Source organism: Elaeis guineensis, chromosome 1 (genome assembly GCF_000442705.2).
Source record: "Elaeis guineensis isolate ETL-2024a chromosome 1, EG11, whole genome shotgun sequence".
NCBI lineage: Eukaryota > Viridiplantae > Streptophyta > Magnoliopsida > Arecales > Arecaceae > Elaeis > Elaeis guineensis.
The window spans coordinates 183,614,457-183,631,101 of NC_025993.2; the positions used below are offsets into that span (position 1 = coordinate 183,614,457).

General features: G+C 35.8%; 1 protein-coding gene across 1 annotated transcript; it reads right to left on the reverse strand.

Moving 5' to 3' along the window:
• Positions 1-9,392: 9,392 nt before the first annotated feature.
• On the reverse strand, positions 9,393-13,230 carry LOC105040084 (uncharacterized). Its single transcript, XM_010916458.4, has 5 exons — positions 13,069-13,230; positions 12,846-12,959; positions 10,071-10,141; positions 9,921-9,986; positions 9,393-9,841 (listed from the first exon to the last, which is right to left on the reverse strand). Exons 1-5 carry the CDS (start codon positions 13,121-13,123, stop codon positions 9,572-9,574), a joined length of 576 nt encoding a protein of 191 aa, XP_010914760.1. The 5' UTR covers positions 13,124-13,230; the 3' UTR covers positions 9,393-9,571.
• Between the last annotated feature and the right edge of the window lie 3,415 nt (positions 13,231-16,645).

A 16,645-nucleotide genomic window follows, 5' to 3' on the forward strand; every position in this document is an offset into this window, starting at 1 on the left:
TTTCTCTCTCTAGAATTGGATTCATTCTCTCTCTACTTTCTCTCTCTAAAAAAAAATTTCTCTTTAAGAAATCCTATGAATCCCCTATTTGGCTATCTTCTCCACTCCTAGGGACCTATGACCTTAAATCGGTTTAGAGCCGAAGGGAGAGATTTATTGGACTGATCATCAAATCGATCATTTTTTTATATTATATAATTTTATTAAATATATGAAATAAAATTTATTGATGATTTAATATTTTAATAGGACTGTCCGATTCTTTTAAAGAAGATTAAAAGGTCCAGGACGATCGAGGTAAGTGAATTTTATGCTACTTATTTATTTTTAAATGATCATGCTTTTATGTAAAGAATTACTATTGATAAAATCATAATTTTTCATAAAATAAGGATCGGCATATATGACATGAAAAAGTATGTTTTATTATGATCATTGATTTCATGAATATGTCTTATAAAAATAGCATGATTATGAAGCATGAATTTCATTATTTTTTTCATTTATGTATATGTATGTTTTAAGAAAAAGATAAAATGATTTCAAAGGCTCTCAGATAGCTATGAATGAATTTCTTCGGGAAGATCGATATCCAGAACTAGCATCCACACAAAACATGGCCCTGCCAGCGGGTATAAAGTTGGCACATGAATTAAGAACTCTGTCGATTAAGAAACATGACCCTATCACGGGTATAATAGTGACCTTAGCACGAATGTCTGTGAGCAATGTTTTGAAACATGACATGAATACATGATGAAAATGATTTACGATTCATAATTGTGAAATATATATGATTTATGCATGCATGATGAGCTTATAACTTGTTTTATTATATGCTCTATGAAATATTTATTTTTACAATAATTATTATTTGCTAAATGATGCATTATCATAGAAAACTTATGCTTGATTCGGTAAGGAAGCGGAAGTCTACTTACTGAGCTGGTGTAGCTCATATTCTTTTTATTTTCTTTTTCATGTACAGAGAAATAAGGCTAGGACTGAAGGAAAGAGAATCCAGGCTTGGGGATCAGCAAAGCAAGCTTGAAAATTTTACACTAAAAATTCAGTTTATGTTTATGGATTGTAGTCATTATGAATTTTAAGACTTGGATTATTTCATCTTTGGATTTAGATGCTCTGAACCAGTTTTGGTTCAATTAAATATTTGAATTGAACTTTATTATTACATTTATTTGTGATACACCTGTTATTATATTTAAGAAGATAAATTTTGGCTTCGTGTTATCGTGGGTCCATCTCCCGGTAGCATGGCCGTGTTATGTCTCGGGTTTGGGGCGTGACATTTTATGGTATCAGAGCGATAGGTTTAATCAAGGGTAGAACTTAAAATCTAACAGTAGATAGTTAGGTTACGCATAGTTAGACTCTGACTTAAATTATTAACTGTACTACAACTCTATTATAAAATAACGTAATAATGTTGGTATTTAAATAGGAAGCGATGAGCGGTAGGGAGGGCGAGATCTTGGCAAATATGGCTGCTAGGACAAGAGGAGCAAGAGGAGCAAGATTGACGTCGTGGAAAGACGACAATCAACCAGTTGAGCGGGCTCCTGACGCACCGGCCACACAGGAGGACATTGCTGGTGTATGTCAAGTGGCGGCTCAGCTTATCCAGCAGCAGGCACAGACTGCTTCTCGACCGACATTATCTATGAAATCATACTACGAGAGATTCAGAAGGCTCAACTCACATCTATTTGAGGGTGGATCTGATCCTATGGCTGCAGAGACATGGATTCGAGAGATGGAAAAGATGTTTGATGCCCTGCAATACCCTGAAAATGTGAAGGTCCGATTAGCCGTTCCTATGTTAAAAGAAAATGTCGAGTTTTGGTGGACTGCAATAAAAGCTGCCTATGGGAACAATGATGATCAGCTCACTTGGAAAGAATTCAAAGAGATATTTTATGATCAGTACTTTTCGGAGACAATGAGATTGATAAAAGAAAATGAGTTTCTAGCCTTAAAGCAAAAGGATGATATGACGGTGTTAGAATATGCTAACAAATTTAATGAGCTAGGCCGCTTCTGCCCCCAGCTTATGGAATTCGAAAGGAGTAAAGCTAACAGATTCGAACAAGGTCTAAGATATGAAATTCAATCCCGTCTGTCTTCTCATATTTTCAATAACTACAAGGACGTACTGGAGCGAGCTTTGAAAGTGGAGTCTGAATTGAAAAGAGCAGATCTAGAAAGAGGAGATAAAAAGAGACCGAGATCAGCAGAAAATCTAAAGGATCAGCAGAAAAATTTTAAAAATAATAACTCTGATAAAAAGAAAGAATCTACATCCTGCTCCTATTGTGGAAAAAATCACAATGGACCTTGTCTCAAGAGGATAGGAGCATGCTTCTTATGTGGTGAGAAAGGACATATGGCTCGTGATTGCCCAAATAAGAAAAGAGATGACTCTAGACCTAACAAACCAGTTGATCAAAAACAAAAAGGAAATGCACGAGTGTTTACTTTAAACCAGCAGGAGGCCAATGCAAATGATCAAATGGTGACAGGTATTATCCCAGTCAATTCTATTTATGCTCATGTGTTATTCGATTCTGGCTCTTCACACTCTTTTATATCTCTCAAGTTTGCTACTTCTTTGAATTGTGTGCCTGAAAAACTAAATGAACCATTATATGTTAGCACACCTTTTAAAAATATTGTTGTTGCTAACATTATTTTCAAGAATTGCATAATCCAAATAGAAGAAAAAGAATTAGTAGCAGATTTGATTCAGCTAAATATGTATGATTTTGACGTTATTCTTAGGATAAACTGGTTATCTTCATACCATGCACATATTGATTGTTTTGAAAAAAGAGTGGTATTTCAAATTCTGGATGAACCGCAATTCTTCTTTCAAGACGAAGTTCATAATACGGAACCCAAACAATCTTTGGGTATTATCTCAATCATGAACGCAAGAAAAGCTTTAAGGAAAGGATGCAAAGCATTTTTGGCCCATGTAATAGACGTCGAGAAGAAAAAGATAAAGTTGGATGATATCCCAATTGTCAAAGAATTTTCTGATATTTTTTCAGATTAACTACCCGGACTGCCCCCAGAGCGTGAGGTTGAATTTAAAATTGATATCACCCAAGGAACCAGACCTATTTCGAAACCTCCTTATCGGATGGCTCCCGTAGAATTACGAGAATTAAAGGATCAACTGTAAGAACTTTTGAATAAAAAGTTTGTCCGACCAAGTACATCACCATGGGGAGCTCCTGTGTTATTTGTGAAAAAGAAAGATGGGAGCATGCGTTTACGCATTGACTATCGAGAGTTGAACAAGGTAACCATAAAGAATAAATATCCTCTTCCTCGAATAGATGACTTATTTGATCAACTTCAGGGTGCTCAAGTTTTCTCCAAAATTGACTTACGATCAGGCTATCATCAACTAAGAATTAGAGATGAAGATGTACCTAAGACTGCATTTAGAATCAGGTATGGCCATTATGAATTTTTAGTAATGCCTTTTGGACTAACCAATGCACCGGCTGCTTTTATGGATATGATGAACAGGATTTTCAAGCCGTATCTGGATCAATTCATTGTTGTTTTTATTGATGATATCCTAGTGTATTTTAAAAATATAGAGGAACATAAGAGACATTTGAGGATCGTATTTTCGACCTTGAGAAAAGAGAAGCTCTTCGCCAAGCTTAGCAAGTGTGAATTCTGGTTGGATAGTGTTGTCTTTCTCGGCCATGTAATATCTAAGGAAGGAATCTCAGTCGATCCAAAGAAGATAGAAGTCATGGTGAATTGGCCTCGTCCGACTAATGTGATGGAAGTTAGAAGCTTCTTAGGTTTGGCTGGTTATTATAGAATATTCGTCAAGAGATTTTCTCAAATTGCAATTCCTCTAACCCGCTTAACTCAGAAACGAATAAAATTTGAATGGAGCAATGAATATGAGCAGAGTTTTCAAGATCTGAAGCAACGATTGATATCTGCCCCAGTTCTTACCTTACCATCTAATAAAGGAGGATTTGTCATTTATAGTGATGCTTCCAAGAAAGGATTAGGTTGTGTGTTGATGCAGAACGATAAGGTCATAGCTTATGCTTATCGACAACTAAAAGCCTATGAGCAGAATTATCCGACCCATGATTTGGAGTTAGCAGCTATTATTTTTGCTTTAAAGATTTGGCGACACTATTTATATGGAGAATCATGTGAAATTTTTACTGATCATAAAAGCTTGAAATACTTATTTACTCAAAAAGAGCTGAACATGAGGCAAAGAAGGTGGCTTGAACTATTAAAAGATTATGATCTAAATATTAAATATCACCCTGAAAAAGCTAATGTGGTGGCAGATGCACTTAGTAGGAAGTCTTCAGCGAATGTGATGACTCTGCTATCCTTTCAGCAATAAATTCTGAGGGATCTTGAAGATTTACAAATTGAAGTGACTTGTACTGATGTTAAGAATGTGTTAGCAAATTTAATGGTACAACCAGCATTGATCGAACAGATAAAAGTAGCCCAACAAAGTGATATTCATTTATGTCAGTTTAAGAAGGACATGGAGAAAGGGTTACGAACTGAGTTTAGGCTACATACAGATGGAACTCTTTATTTTGGAAACAGATTATGTATACCAGGAGATCCTGAACTAAAAAAGAAATTTTTGGAAGAAGCCCATAAATCCCGTTTCTCCTTTCATCCCGGTAGTACAAAGATGTATAGAGATTTAAAACAACTCTTCTGGTGGAATGGAATGAAGTAGGAGATAGCTCGGTTTGTATCTCAATGCTTAATATGCCAACAAGTGAAAGTCGAACATCAAAGACCTGTTGGTCTGCTAAGACCATTAGCGATACCAGAATGGAAATGGGAGCATATCACGATGGATTTCGTTACAGGACTTCCAAGGACAACAAGAAAAAATGATGCAGTGTGGGTGATTGTTGATCGGCTTACTAAATCAGCTCACTTTCTACCTTTTCGAGTTGGCACTCCACTTGATAAGTTAGCCCAGATGTATATTGATGGAATTGTACGCCTGCATGATGTTCCAATAAGTATTGTATCTGATCGAGATCCACGATTTGTATCTAGATTTTGAAAAAGTTTTCAAGATGCTTTGGGAACAGAATTGAGGCTTAGTACTGCATTCCATCCCCAGACCGATGGCCAATCTGAAAGGACAATTCAAATTCTTGAGGATATGTTAAGAGCTTGTGCTTTTGACTTCGGAGGACATTGGGATAATCATGTGACATTGATTGAATTTGCATATAACAACAGTTTTCATTCTAGTATCGGGATGGCACCCTATGAAGCCCTATATGGAAGAAAGTGTAGATCCCCTCTGTATTGGGATGAAGTAGGTGGAAAGAAATTAATAGGTCCTGAGTTAGTTCAAGATGTCAGAGACAAAATTTATCTAATAAAGAGAAGACTCAAGGCAGCATAGGATAGACAGAAGAGTTGGACAGATAGAAAAAGAAGAGAATTAGAATTTCAGGTCGGTGATCATGTTTTTCTAAAAGTATCACCTATTAAGGGTGTCATGAGGTTCGGGAGACATGGCAAGCTGAGTCCGTGATATATTGGATCTTTTGAAATTTTAAATCGAGTAGGAGATGTTGCTTACGAACTAGCCTTACCATCAGATTTATCCAAAGTGCACAATGTCTTTCATGTTTCACTACTGAGAAAGTTTGTACCTGATCCAAACAGTGTGATAAAGTATGAGCCATTGCAAGTTCATGAAGATCTAACCTATGAAGAATTTTTTCTCCGAATTATTGATCGAAAAGAGCAAGTTCTAAGACGGCATATCATTCCATATGTAAAGATTCATTGGAGTAATCATGAAGAGAGAGAGGCCACTTGAGAGCTTGAAGATGATATGAAGACGAGATATCCACACTTATTTGTAAATGAAGGTATATTAAATTTCGAGGATGAAATTTTTTTTAAGGGGGGTAGAATGTGATAACCCGGCCCACTAAGCCCAGTAAACAAAAAAAAAAAAAACAGAAACAGGAAGGAAGACTCCCGATCGGAGTCTTCCTCTTCTCCGATTCCGATCAAGAATCAGAGTCCTAGGGCCATTAAAAGATCCTGGGATGAGCTCTATAAGAAAGCCCCTCTTCTCCTCTAAGAGTAGATCCATCAGTCACTGACGATCGTCGGAGTTTTTCTCCGATTTTTTCGATTGAAGCCGTGGCCCCTCGACCTGTGCTTGCCGCGATTTCATGCCGGTGGGGGTCATCGGAGGCTGTGGTAAGGCCTCCTTCCTCTTCCTCTCTTCTCTCTCTTCTTTTTCGTGCCTGTGGGCACGATTGCCGGCGACGGGTGTCGTCAGATTTTGTTGGAAAAGAAAACCCCCTGTTCTCGCCGGTTCTTTTCTCTGATTTTCCGACACCGACGGTCACCACCAACCGCCGACTATGGCCCTTCCGAATTCGGGGGAAATCGTCCCTTGTCGCCGGCCACCGCCGGGCAAGGTGCGGCCGTGAACGGCTGGTTTAAGGAACGGGGACCTCTAGGTCCCCTGTTCCGGCCAAAGAAGGCTACGGAAAAAAAAAAAAGAAAAAGAAAAGAAAAGGAGAAGAAAAAAGAAAAGAAAAGGAGAAGAAAAAAGAAAAGAAAAAGAAAAAGAAAAGGAAAAGGAAAAAGAAAAAAAAGAAAAGAAAAAGAAAAGAAAAAAAAAAAGAAAAGAAAAATATATAATCATATAATAATAATAATAATAATAATAATAAAAAGAAAAGAAAAGAAAAATATATATTTATATAATAATAATAATAAAAATAATAATACACATGAAAGGAAGTTTCTTTCATCCCTCTCTAAAGCCTTTCTCTCTCTAGAATTGGATTCGTTCTCTCTCTACTTTCTCTCTCTAAAAAAAAAAATTTCTCTCTAAGAAGTCCTATGAATCTCCTATTAGGCTATCTTCTCCACTCCTAGGGACCTATGACCTTAAATCGGTTTAGAGCCGAAGAGAGAGATTTATTGGACTGATCATCAAATCGGTCATTTCTTTATATTATGTAATTTTATTAAATATATGAAATAAAATTTATTGATGATTTAATATTTTAATAGAACTGTCCGATTCTTTTAAAGAAGATTAAAAGGTCCAGGACGATCGAGATAAGTGAATTTTATGCTCCTTATTTATTTTTAAATGATCATGCTTTTATGTAAAGAATTGCTATTGATAAAATCACAATTTTTTATAAAATAAGGATCGGCATATGTGACATGAAAAAGTATGTTTTATTATGAGCATTGATTTTATGAATATGTCTTATAAAAATAGCATGATTATGAAGCATGAATTTCATTATTTTTTTTATTTATGTATATGTATGTTTTAAGAAAAAGATAAAATGATTTCAAAGGTTCTCAGATAGCTATGAATAAATTTCTTCGGGAAGGTCGATATCCGGAGCTAGCATCCACACGAAACATGGCCCTGCCAGCGGGTATAAAGTTGGCACATGAATTAAGAACTCTGTCGATTAAGAAACACGGTCTTGTCACGGGTATAATAGTGACCTTAGCACGAATGTCTGTGAGCAATGTTTTGAAACATGACATGAATACATGATGAAAATGATTTACGATTCATAATTGTGAAATATACATGATTTATTCATGCATGATGAGCTTATAACTTGTTTTATTATATGCTCTATGAAATATTTATTTTTACAATAATTGTTATTTGCTAAATGATGCATTATCATAGAAAACTTATGCTTGATCCGGTAAGGAAGCGGAAGTCTACTTACTGAGCTGGTGTAGCTCATATTCTTTTTGTTTTCTTTTTCATATACAGAGAAATAAGGCTAGGACTGAAGGAAAGGGAATCCAGACTTGGAGATCAGTAAAGCAAGCTTAGAAAGTTTGCACTAGGAATTTCTTTTTCATATACAGAGAAATAAGGCTAGGACTGAAGGAAAGGGAATCCAGGCTTGGGGATCAGTAAAGCAGGCTTGGAAAGTTTGCACTAGGAATTCAGTTTATGTTTATGGATTGTAGTCATTATGAATTTTAAGACTTAGATTATTTCATCTTTGGATTTAGATGCTCTGAACCAGTTTTGGTTTAATTAAATATTTGAATTGAACTTTATTATTATATTTATTTGTGATACACCTGTTATTATATTTAAGAAGATGAATTTTGGCTTCGTGTTATCGTGGGTCCATCCTCCGGTAGCATGGCCGTGTTATATCTCGGGTTTGGGGCGTGACAGCTTCAATATCTAATTCATTATTAGTTGCATATTTAAATGACCTTTCCATATATTCTTTCCCCAGCACTCTCCTACTTGCAGCCGACTTCTTTATATTTCCTCCCACCGCCACGAGGTATCAATATGAGCAGCCTCATGTTGGCCAATAACGGGATTTACGTTTCCTCCTGAGGGTTATCAAATGGTTTTGTTTTGTTTTCAATTTTCTTCCTTTGAGTGGTTGCACAGGACTAAGAACAATAAGATCTGTTGGGATAAGGCAATCATGGATAAGGGATCTTCCACAGTTTACATTTTCCTAATTATCCTTTACTTTCATATTATTTCAGGAAGACAAACACAGCCGGCTAAGGTATTGCTTATATTTCCCTTCCAGCCGGGATATTGTTAGTTCGAAATTACAAATTCAATATGCAAGCTTACAGTTTTATTAAACTTTAAGATTTCTGCTGCACTAGCTTTTTGACTTATGGTTTTGCATACTGACTTTTTTCTTAAACTCGTTTAACTGATAGCTGCCACAGATTAGGCTTGTGGTACATTTGATGCAAAAAGATAAAGTAGTACGTATGATCAACAAAACAATATTTTGTGCAATTAGATATGGCAGGTTTTACACTAATAATTTTTGCCACATCGTTTGTTATCCTCCATTCTGCTGTCCATTATTTAGAACATTATTAATTTCCTGAGCCATCCAAGCTATAGTGTGGTTTTTGCTTTTTATTATTCCTTTTCCCATTGGGTTTGGTGTCCTGGAAGCAATCTCCTTCCTAGATTAAAAGAACACAAAACCGGTAGACCTTAAACTACTTGTACTTTAACAAAGGATCTATGAGTAATTTTATCTTTCACATTTTTCATATAATAAGTTTTTGTAAGTAGAAATATTAGCAGCATTTCCATTTACAACTATGATCCTTTAATATGCAAAACTAAAGACTGAAATTGATTAATACCAAAAGTAAGAATTTATAGCTAATGTTATTTTTTATATACTGTATTTCTGTGCAGAAACCTTAGAATGATTCTATGGTGTGACAAAAGCTATCTCACAGAAGTCTCCTTTGCGTCTTCCTTTATCATACATAATGCAATCTGAGAAATCTTAACTGCAAGAAGCACAATATACTTAAAAAAGGACACAAAAAAATTCATACGTTAACTCATGGTTGAAGTTGTTCCAAACAAAAAAAACAAAGAAACTCATGGTTGTGCAGAGCATTAAGTAATGACCGAAGCTGCTGCTCTTTGACGACCACTATATTCTGGTTCTCTATGAAACACTCACTGTAAAACACAACCACATCAGTCGAGGACAACAATCTTTGGTCGCTTATTTGGCTTATTTTTATGCAATGACTCATCATTTTCAGGATTCGATTTCTTAAGCTTGTCTAATTTACATGTAGTTGTGTCCTCAATGCCACTATCATTATTATCATCATCAGTATCATCTTCTGTCTCAGAGGAGCTGCTGCTAGCAGAGTGCATGGTTGGTCGAAAGCCACCTACCGTGGACTCAGCTGCTGCCACAGCATCAGCAGTATGGAGGTCAGCAACACCCAAAAGCAAATCCTGCAAATACGTTACATCCATCAAAGAACGCTCGAACAACTTCCAAATTTTGTTTCAGCTGACAAACTAACTCATTTACCATCTCAATGTACTCTTTTTCATTCCCACTAAGAACTTCTATATCATAGTCTGCACGAGAATTCTTCTGCAATGGCACAGATCAGGCATCAATCGCAAAAAGGAATAGAACAGAAAAATAATCAAATCTTTCTAATAATGAAAAGCTTACTTGTGCATCAAGCTCCAATTTTTCATTAGCTTTAGCCATATTTCCTAAAAAATCTTTCACTTTTCCAAGAACTGAAGCACAAATCAATTAAGAAAATGAAATCAAAGAGTTAATCATACGTGAAGTCATTAGTACTCCACCAATTTCAAGACATAACATGTAACGAGAATGTAAAATGACCATGACTACCATAAAATCATAATTATGATATTAGAAATGCAAATCAAAACTATCATTTTATTTTCCAATAAGCCTTAATATTTAAAAATGAAAAATAGGTTCTAACTTATGGAGTATATAAAAGCTACACTGATTATAATGAATCATATACAAAATGGAATATTTCAACAGAAGCTATTTTTATGTTCTACATCCAGCAAAGTCCTAATTGTAGTTTGTTTTGGTCTCCAATGGAAACTTATAAATGATGTTGAAGATATCAAAAATATATCTGTTCTTTTATGCAAAAAGGGGAACAGCAATAGAATTCAGGAAAGATCCATGTATCAAGAAACTTCATTGTGACAAAAAAGAAGTTGAAGGCAAATACTAACAGTTTTTTTATTTGGTAAAAATGGATCATTCAAATAAGTCTTGTGTAAATACACCCAAAAAGATCAGGAAAAAAAAAAAAAAACTCTAAATTGCCTTGGGAGTTGGGGCTGTCCCTAAGAAAGTCCACAAAAAGTATTCAGTATGCTCCGCAACGTAGGCCACCACCCAATCTGCTGCAGAGTTTGCCTCCCCAAAGACATGTCTGACCATAAGTCCAATGCAACCGGAGTTTGCCTCCCCCAGGCAAATGCTAACAGTTTAAAAACATACTAAAACACAGTTAAAAGAAAAGAAAGTGCCTTGATCTAGTTTACTTTCTATAACTTTCTATAACTAAATAGAAAGGTTAGAGATAAAACAAAATAAGCTCAAGATAGTCTACTTCTTATGTATAGACCACTTCCTACCCTGCTTGTTGACTCAAGATTTTTTGACCTGGTAACACCTTGATACAACACCATAAATGATAGAAATTATATTATCCAGAAGTGGGTTATCTCCGGTATCATCAACCATCAAGTTGTGGCGTCTGGATCTCTACACTTTTCTATGGTTAGGTTTTCAAAAATTGGTGCCGCAATCTAAAATACTTTCAAGGTGCATTTTCAATGAGCTCTGCTCAAATATGCTTGTGAGGAGACTTGCCAATAAGGTTGGAAACAAAGAACCATTGGCAAGGCCAACCCCTGAAGCATGAGCATCCACCTTATTAAAATTTTTCATTCTGAGAGAACTGTAGAACTAACAATACAGGTTACACCAAGGCCATCTCTTCTCACCACAAGATCCTAGTGCATCCTCCCACTTGAGTTTTGAGCATGGTTTTGTTGGAAGAACTGCATAAGTTAACAACTAAAGTTTCCCAAGGATAAGTTTCCCACAAGCTTCTAATCAATTGTTCCAATCAACAATGAAGAGTTTCTTTTTTTGTTTGAAGAATTGATTTAGTCTTTCATCAATAAAGTCAATTACTTCTTTCATGCCAAGCCCTCCAAGAAATGCTAAAAAAGTCTATAGCTCCCTCCTCATCATCCAACTTTAACATGATATTTGTTGATAACCTCCAAGAAGGTCATCGAACACCCACTTAATCCGCATCAAGTCAGGAGAGGACTTCAAATGATATATCTATCTCGCAATGGAGCAGGAGGTAACTTATCATGTTCCTTCTTAAACATGCATCTTAAGATTGCAATCTTAGCAAGTTATACAAAAGGATATGACTCACGAATTATGAAGGTTAAGCACCAATTATTCTATGTCAGGAGGCATATCGGCTACCTTTGACTAACAACACTACAAAAAAAGAAATCCATGAGAATCTCTATTTTTTTTTTTTTTAGTAAGTGGTTCTCTTTAGCTGTAAGGTAAGCACCATCTTACAATAATATCATCACATGTCTCCACCTATTATCTATGAAATCTCTTCTGAAAGTGATGTTTTAAACTAGAAATAATCACTTGCATGTCCTCCACAAGGATTTCTTCGAGTCTTCTAGAGCCCCATCTTCCCCACCATGGGTCAACACACTACACCATTGCGAACACATCTATGCACTGGAATAAAAGCCTCCTGTTCACAAAATGGAACAGAAATGCTTCTTAACGGTGAAAGCCATAGAAGAAATAGGAAACATATGGGGAAAAATTTTTAGCAAAAGAAAGTCACCATGAGCTCTAGCTACATGGGGAAAACATTCTTGGCACTGCAAGATGATCTAAATGTTGCTCCGAACCTAGTGACTTCCTTGCACAAATTCATCATCTTTTTAAACCACAGAAAAGAACACCTCCATAACCTGTGAATTACCCAGTTTTGATAGTATTTTGTCATGACATCTTTACAACAAACATATCCATTGCTTCAACCTATGCGGACTCTCGCTGTATATATCTACTGGCATTGGTACAGGTGGTTCGATCCTTTAAGTCCGTTCACGACAAACTACAGATTGATCTACTAAAACCGACCCACAAAGCAGAAACCTTGTCCCCAACCAATAGTTTCTCACTCACTAAATCCAGTACCAGCATAATTCTCTGGCCAAATCAAGTTCTCGAAGTGAAAGAAAAAAAAAAATATTAATCGATTTCTGCTCGTGCAATCTCATCGAAGGATCTAATTATACCTCTACTGTACAACTAGATGGATATAACTGATCTTTAATGACCAAAGAACAGCATTTTTAAGGGAAAAAGGCATAATATTCCACTCTTCACCTTGGCTTTTAGGGACTGCAGTTGTGAGAGGCATTCCTTCCTCGTTCCCTTCGACTTGGGCATTGTTCCGTGGGATTTTGGGCGCAGAATCCGTGCTCCCCAAAAGAAGGGTCTCTGCAAACAAACTAGCGTTTTGAAGCACGGAAACGATACCGGAAAAAATTGCGATTCACCAATTAATTCAAACAAAGGAGAAATCAATTGCAAGATATTCTAAGAGTACCGAGGACTGAGGGTCTCGAAGGTTGATCCAGGAGTTCTCTGCTGGACTCCGCCATGGCTGCCGCTCTCAATCGCAAAACCCTAGAAAAGAAAACGCAGGAAAAGGGCACGCCAACTCGAAGTCTGATCGGATCGGGTTTACAGATTTGAATCCAAATCTGGATTCTGGTCCGGTGAGATACGGAAATTGGCCGGAACGAGTCTTGTAAACGTTTCGAACCCACCTCAAGAGCTACTCAAAGCAACGAGCCATACCAAGAAGTGACGGGTTCGGTTGGTAAAGCTGGCGAGGGTTAGGTTGTTGGCTGGAGGGACCTGCCTCTTGGCCCTGGGCTGGGCCTCCGTATTGCCCTGGGTTGGAGTTCACATTTTACCAATCATATATTTTAACAAATATAATTAGCTTATAGACCCGTGCCAATAGGATATGATTTTTTTCTTAAAAAAATATTTTATTTTATTAATATATATATATTCTATATATATTTTAAAAATAATTAAAATAATAAAAAATATTTTATATATAGTGTGGATTATTAAAATGGAGACTTCTCTATTTAGAAGCCTCCGTTCGCCATCTGTTTTCAGAAAATAGAAAAAGGACTGCCACATGTTTCTCGAGAAAAAAGAGAAGAGGCCAATGAGGGAGGAAAACCGGCAAACAATATTATTAATTTTGAGTGCTCCTCTCTCTCACTCCGTGACTAAGCCCTAATCCTAACCCTAGATGGCTTTCCTTCTGTGACCCCCTTGCTCTCCTCTCCTCCCAATAGGCAGCGACCATGATTCTGCTGGCAATATCCTACTCTTTTATTCGCCTCTTTAGCACTGTCTCTGGTCTCGTACGCTCGTCTACTGCCGCCGCGGGGATACCGTTGTTTACTATCTGAAATGTCTTCACCAGCCATATTTATTTTATCCCAATCTACCATTCGCCACGTGTCCTAAGATAGTGTTTTTTCTTTTTAGCTTTGAATGTTCCGCCTCCCATTCTTCCTTAGAATAGGCATGACTAGAGTTCGAGTTGGCTGGGAAGAAGGTGTCGGAGTTTGGAGGCCTTGAGGTGGAGGTCGGCGACGATGATGGAGGCGATGCGGCCTCAGTCTTGGAGAGGAAGGCAAAGGTGTGGACAAGCCCAGGGATGTAGGAGTGGCCGACCATATGCCTTTTCAATCAGATGTCGCCATAGTCGATGGAGTCACGAAAGTGGGAAGATTGGAGCTCTTATGCTACATCATCTCCTTCCTCACCATCATTATCCTTGGTGTTGGCTGATCGGAGGTTGTGGTGGTGGTAGGCAGGGTGGGAGCAGTGGAGGGCATGGGCGATGGAGTTGGCATGGGAGCGATCAAGGTGATGGAGGCCGAAAAAGTTGGTGGCGCCAGTGGTGGTGAGGGAAGGGGAGAGGGAAGGCGGGAATCGACGATGGAGAAGTAGATGAGGACAGTAGCGCGGCGGCAAAGGGCGGGGTCCAAGATAGTAATCTTGCTATCATGGATGATGAAGAGGGAGCCCAAGGGAGCGGCAGAGATGGTGGTCTAATTGCGCGTGGTGCATACAATACAGAAGCATCGAAGATGGAAGGATCAGAGGATATTTTTTTTTTGAAGACATTTGTCTTCATAATATTTTACGATGTATCATAGCAATCTCTAATCTACACCGAAACAAAAAAAAAAAAAATCATCTCTGCATAAAAAATTGAAATCGTTGGCTTATTACATTGACATCACAATCAACTGTGGATGATGGGACAATACAAAAACTTCTGCAGGAATCAAAAGCTGTTACTTTGCTCTTTGCAGTCTAGTAATCCATATCCCATCAGCTATATTTAGCTACATTTTAAATAATGTTATTTCATACTTTTCAATCTTGAAAATAAAAATAAGAATATCTACCTTTTTACGAGTAGAGATAGTTTTTAAATTATACTTAAATATTTTAATTGATTTATGTAGGACTGGAACTAGATGAAATATGAATAAGATATCATATATTAATATCTATATTTAATATATTTAATATATATAATTGATATAAATATCAATGGGTTACAAAAGTATTTATCTATATTTATTTTAAATAAATAAAAATATAAATTAAATATTGAAAGTATAAATATGAATAAAGAATGAATCAGATAATTAAATATTATAATTATATAACAAAAAATATTACTAAATAAATGATAAATCAAATTAATAGAATAGTAATATGATATATATATATATTTAAAAAAAATTATGAATAGTATATAAAATTAAATAAGATTATAAACAAACTTATATATTCGAATGGATAATTGTGACAAATACGGATACAGATACTAACAAATGCTCTACTCAAATTTCTATCCATATATAGATCCAAATGTTGAAATTTCTTCGTGGATCTCATGTAGAAGATTAGAATACAAAACCTTAATTCAAGAACTAATATCTATATGTAAGAGATTCATAAATCAAGATTTAGGATGCATACTTACGTTCGTCATTGATTTTCAAAACTCGATCAATCATAGATGCTCAGACAAACACCAATGATCAAGTCCTTCTCTCTAACTTCCTCTCAACTGATGGCTATTTAATGGGATAAGCCTGAGAACTAATCTCATGATATTTATAGAAAGTGAAGAGAAGATCTAGCTATCTAAAGCTAACCCTAACATGCCCTCTTATCATGAGCTCAAGTCAGATTCAGACTTACACTGTGCCACACACCATCCAACATAAGGCCCGTATAGCCCAAAATATAATGATCACTAACAACATTGGGCTTACATACATATCCATCAACTTGGATTATATAATCAACTCATTTTTAATAAAATAAAATAAAATAAATAAATAATTAATGGCAGTCCATAATTAAAAGAATTCTCACATTCTTCCACTTGGACAACATTAATTATGATTTTAAAATATAAAAAATATTTTTGAAAATACAATATATGGCCATGATTTTTGAAAAAAATATATGTTCATGGACAGTACCTTGGAATTAACTCAGTCCAATAGTATCCATTATGCTAAATCATAAGAGATCGTATTCTTATTCTATATAAGATTTATTCATAATTACGAATATCACTAACACTATCGATATGAGTCTTGATATGGTAGTATATAAGAAATAGTATCTAAAAGTGATCCTAATGTATGCTATTTTCATTGTCGGTCCTTCAATTTCTCTTCAACATGCTTGGATACAAAATAAGCAAGAAAAATTTTAATAATTTCAACAACAAGCTATTCTGTCTTACATACTCATTATGATGTCAATGACGAGACAGTACAATATATTTGAGACTCGACATCTGGTCTCAAGTTCATATAATTAACAAGTACATAAACAAGAGATATCTCTAAGTGTACTAAAACATATATGTATACATAATTAAAAAAATTAAATAATATACCATCAATTTATCATATCAACAATATATATTAATATTTATCATAGGTGTATGAGATGAAAAAGATCCATAATAATAAAACATCAGTAAAATATAAATAAAAAGTCACACCACTAATTAAGTACATCAAAAGAACTCAATATGATTATATTTTAACAAG

What these genes read in the sequence shown, in the direction of transcription:
- LOC105040084 (XM_010916458.4), bottom strand. Translation starts at nt 13,123, where the DNA reads ATGGCGGAGTCCAGCAGAGAACTCCTGGATCAACCTTCGAGACCCTCA. An exon ending in TTCGAGACCCTCAGTCCTCG is followed by an intron (nt 12,960 to 13,068) that starts GTACTCTTAGAA and finishes GTTTGTTTGCAG; the next exon opens with AGACCCTTCTTTTGGGGAGC. An exon ending in TGCAGTCCCTAAAAGCCAAG is followed by an intron (nt 10,142 to 12,845) that starts GTGAAGAGTGGA and finishes TTTGTGCTTCAG; the next exon opens with TTCTTGGAAAAGTGAAAGAT.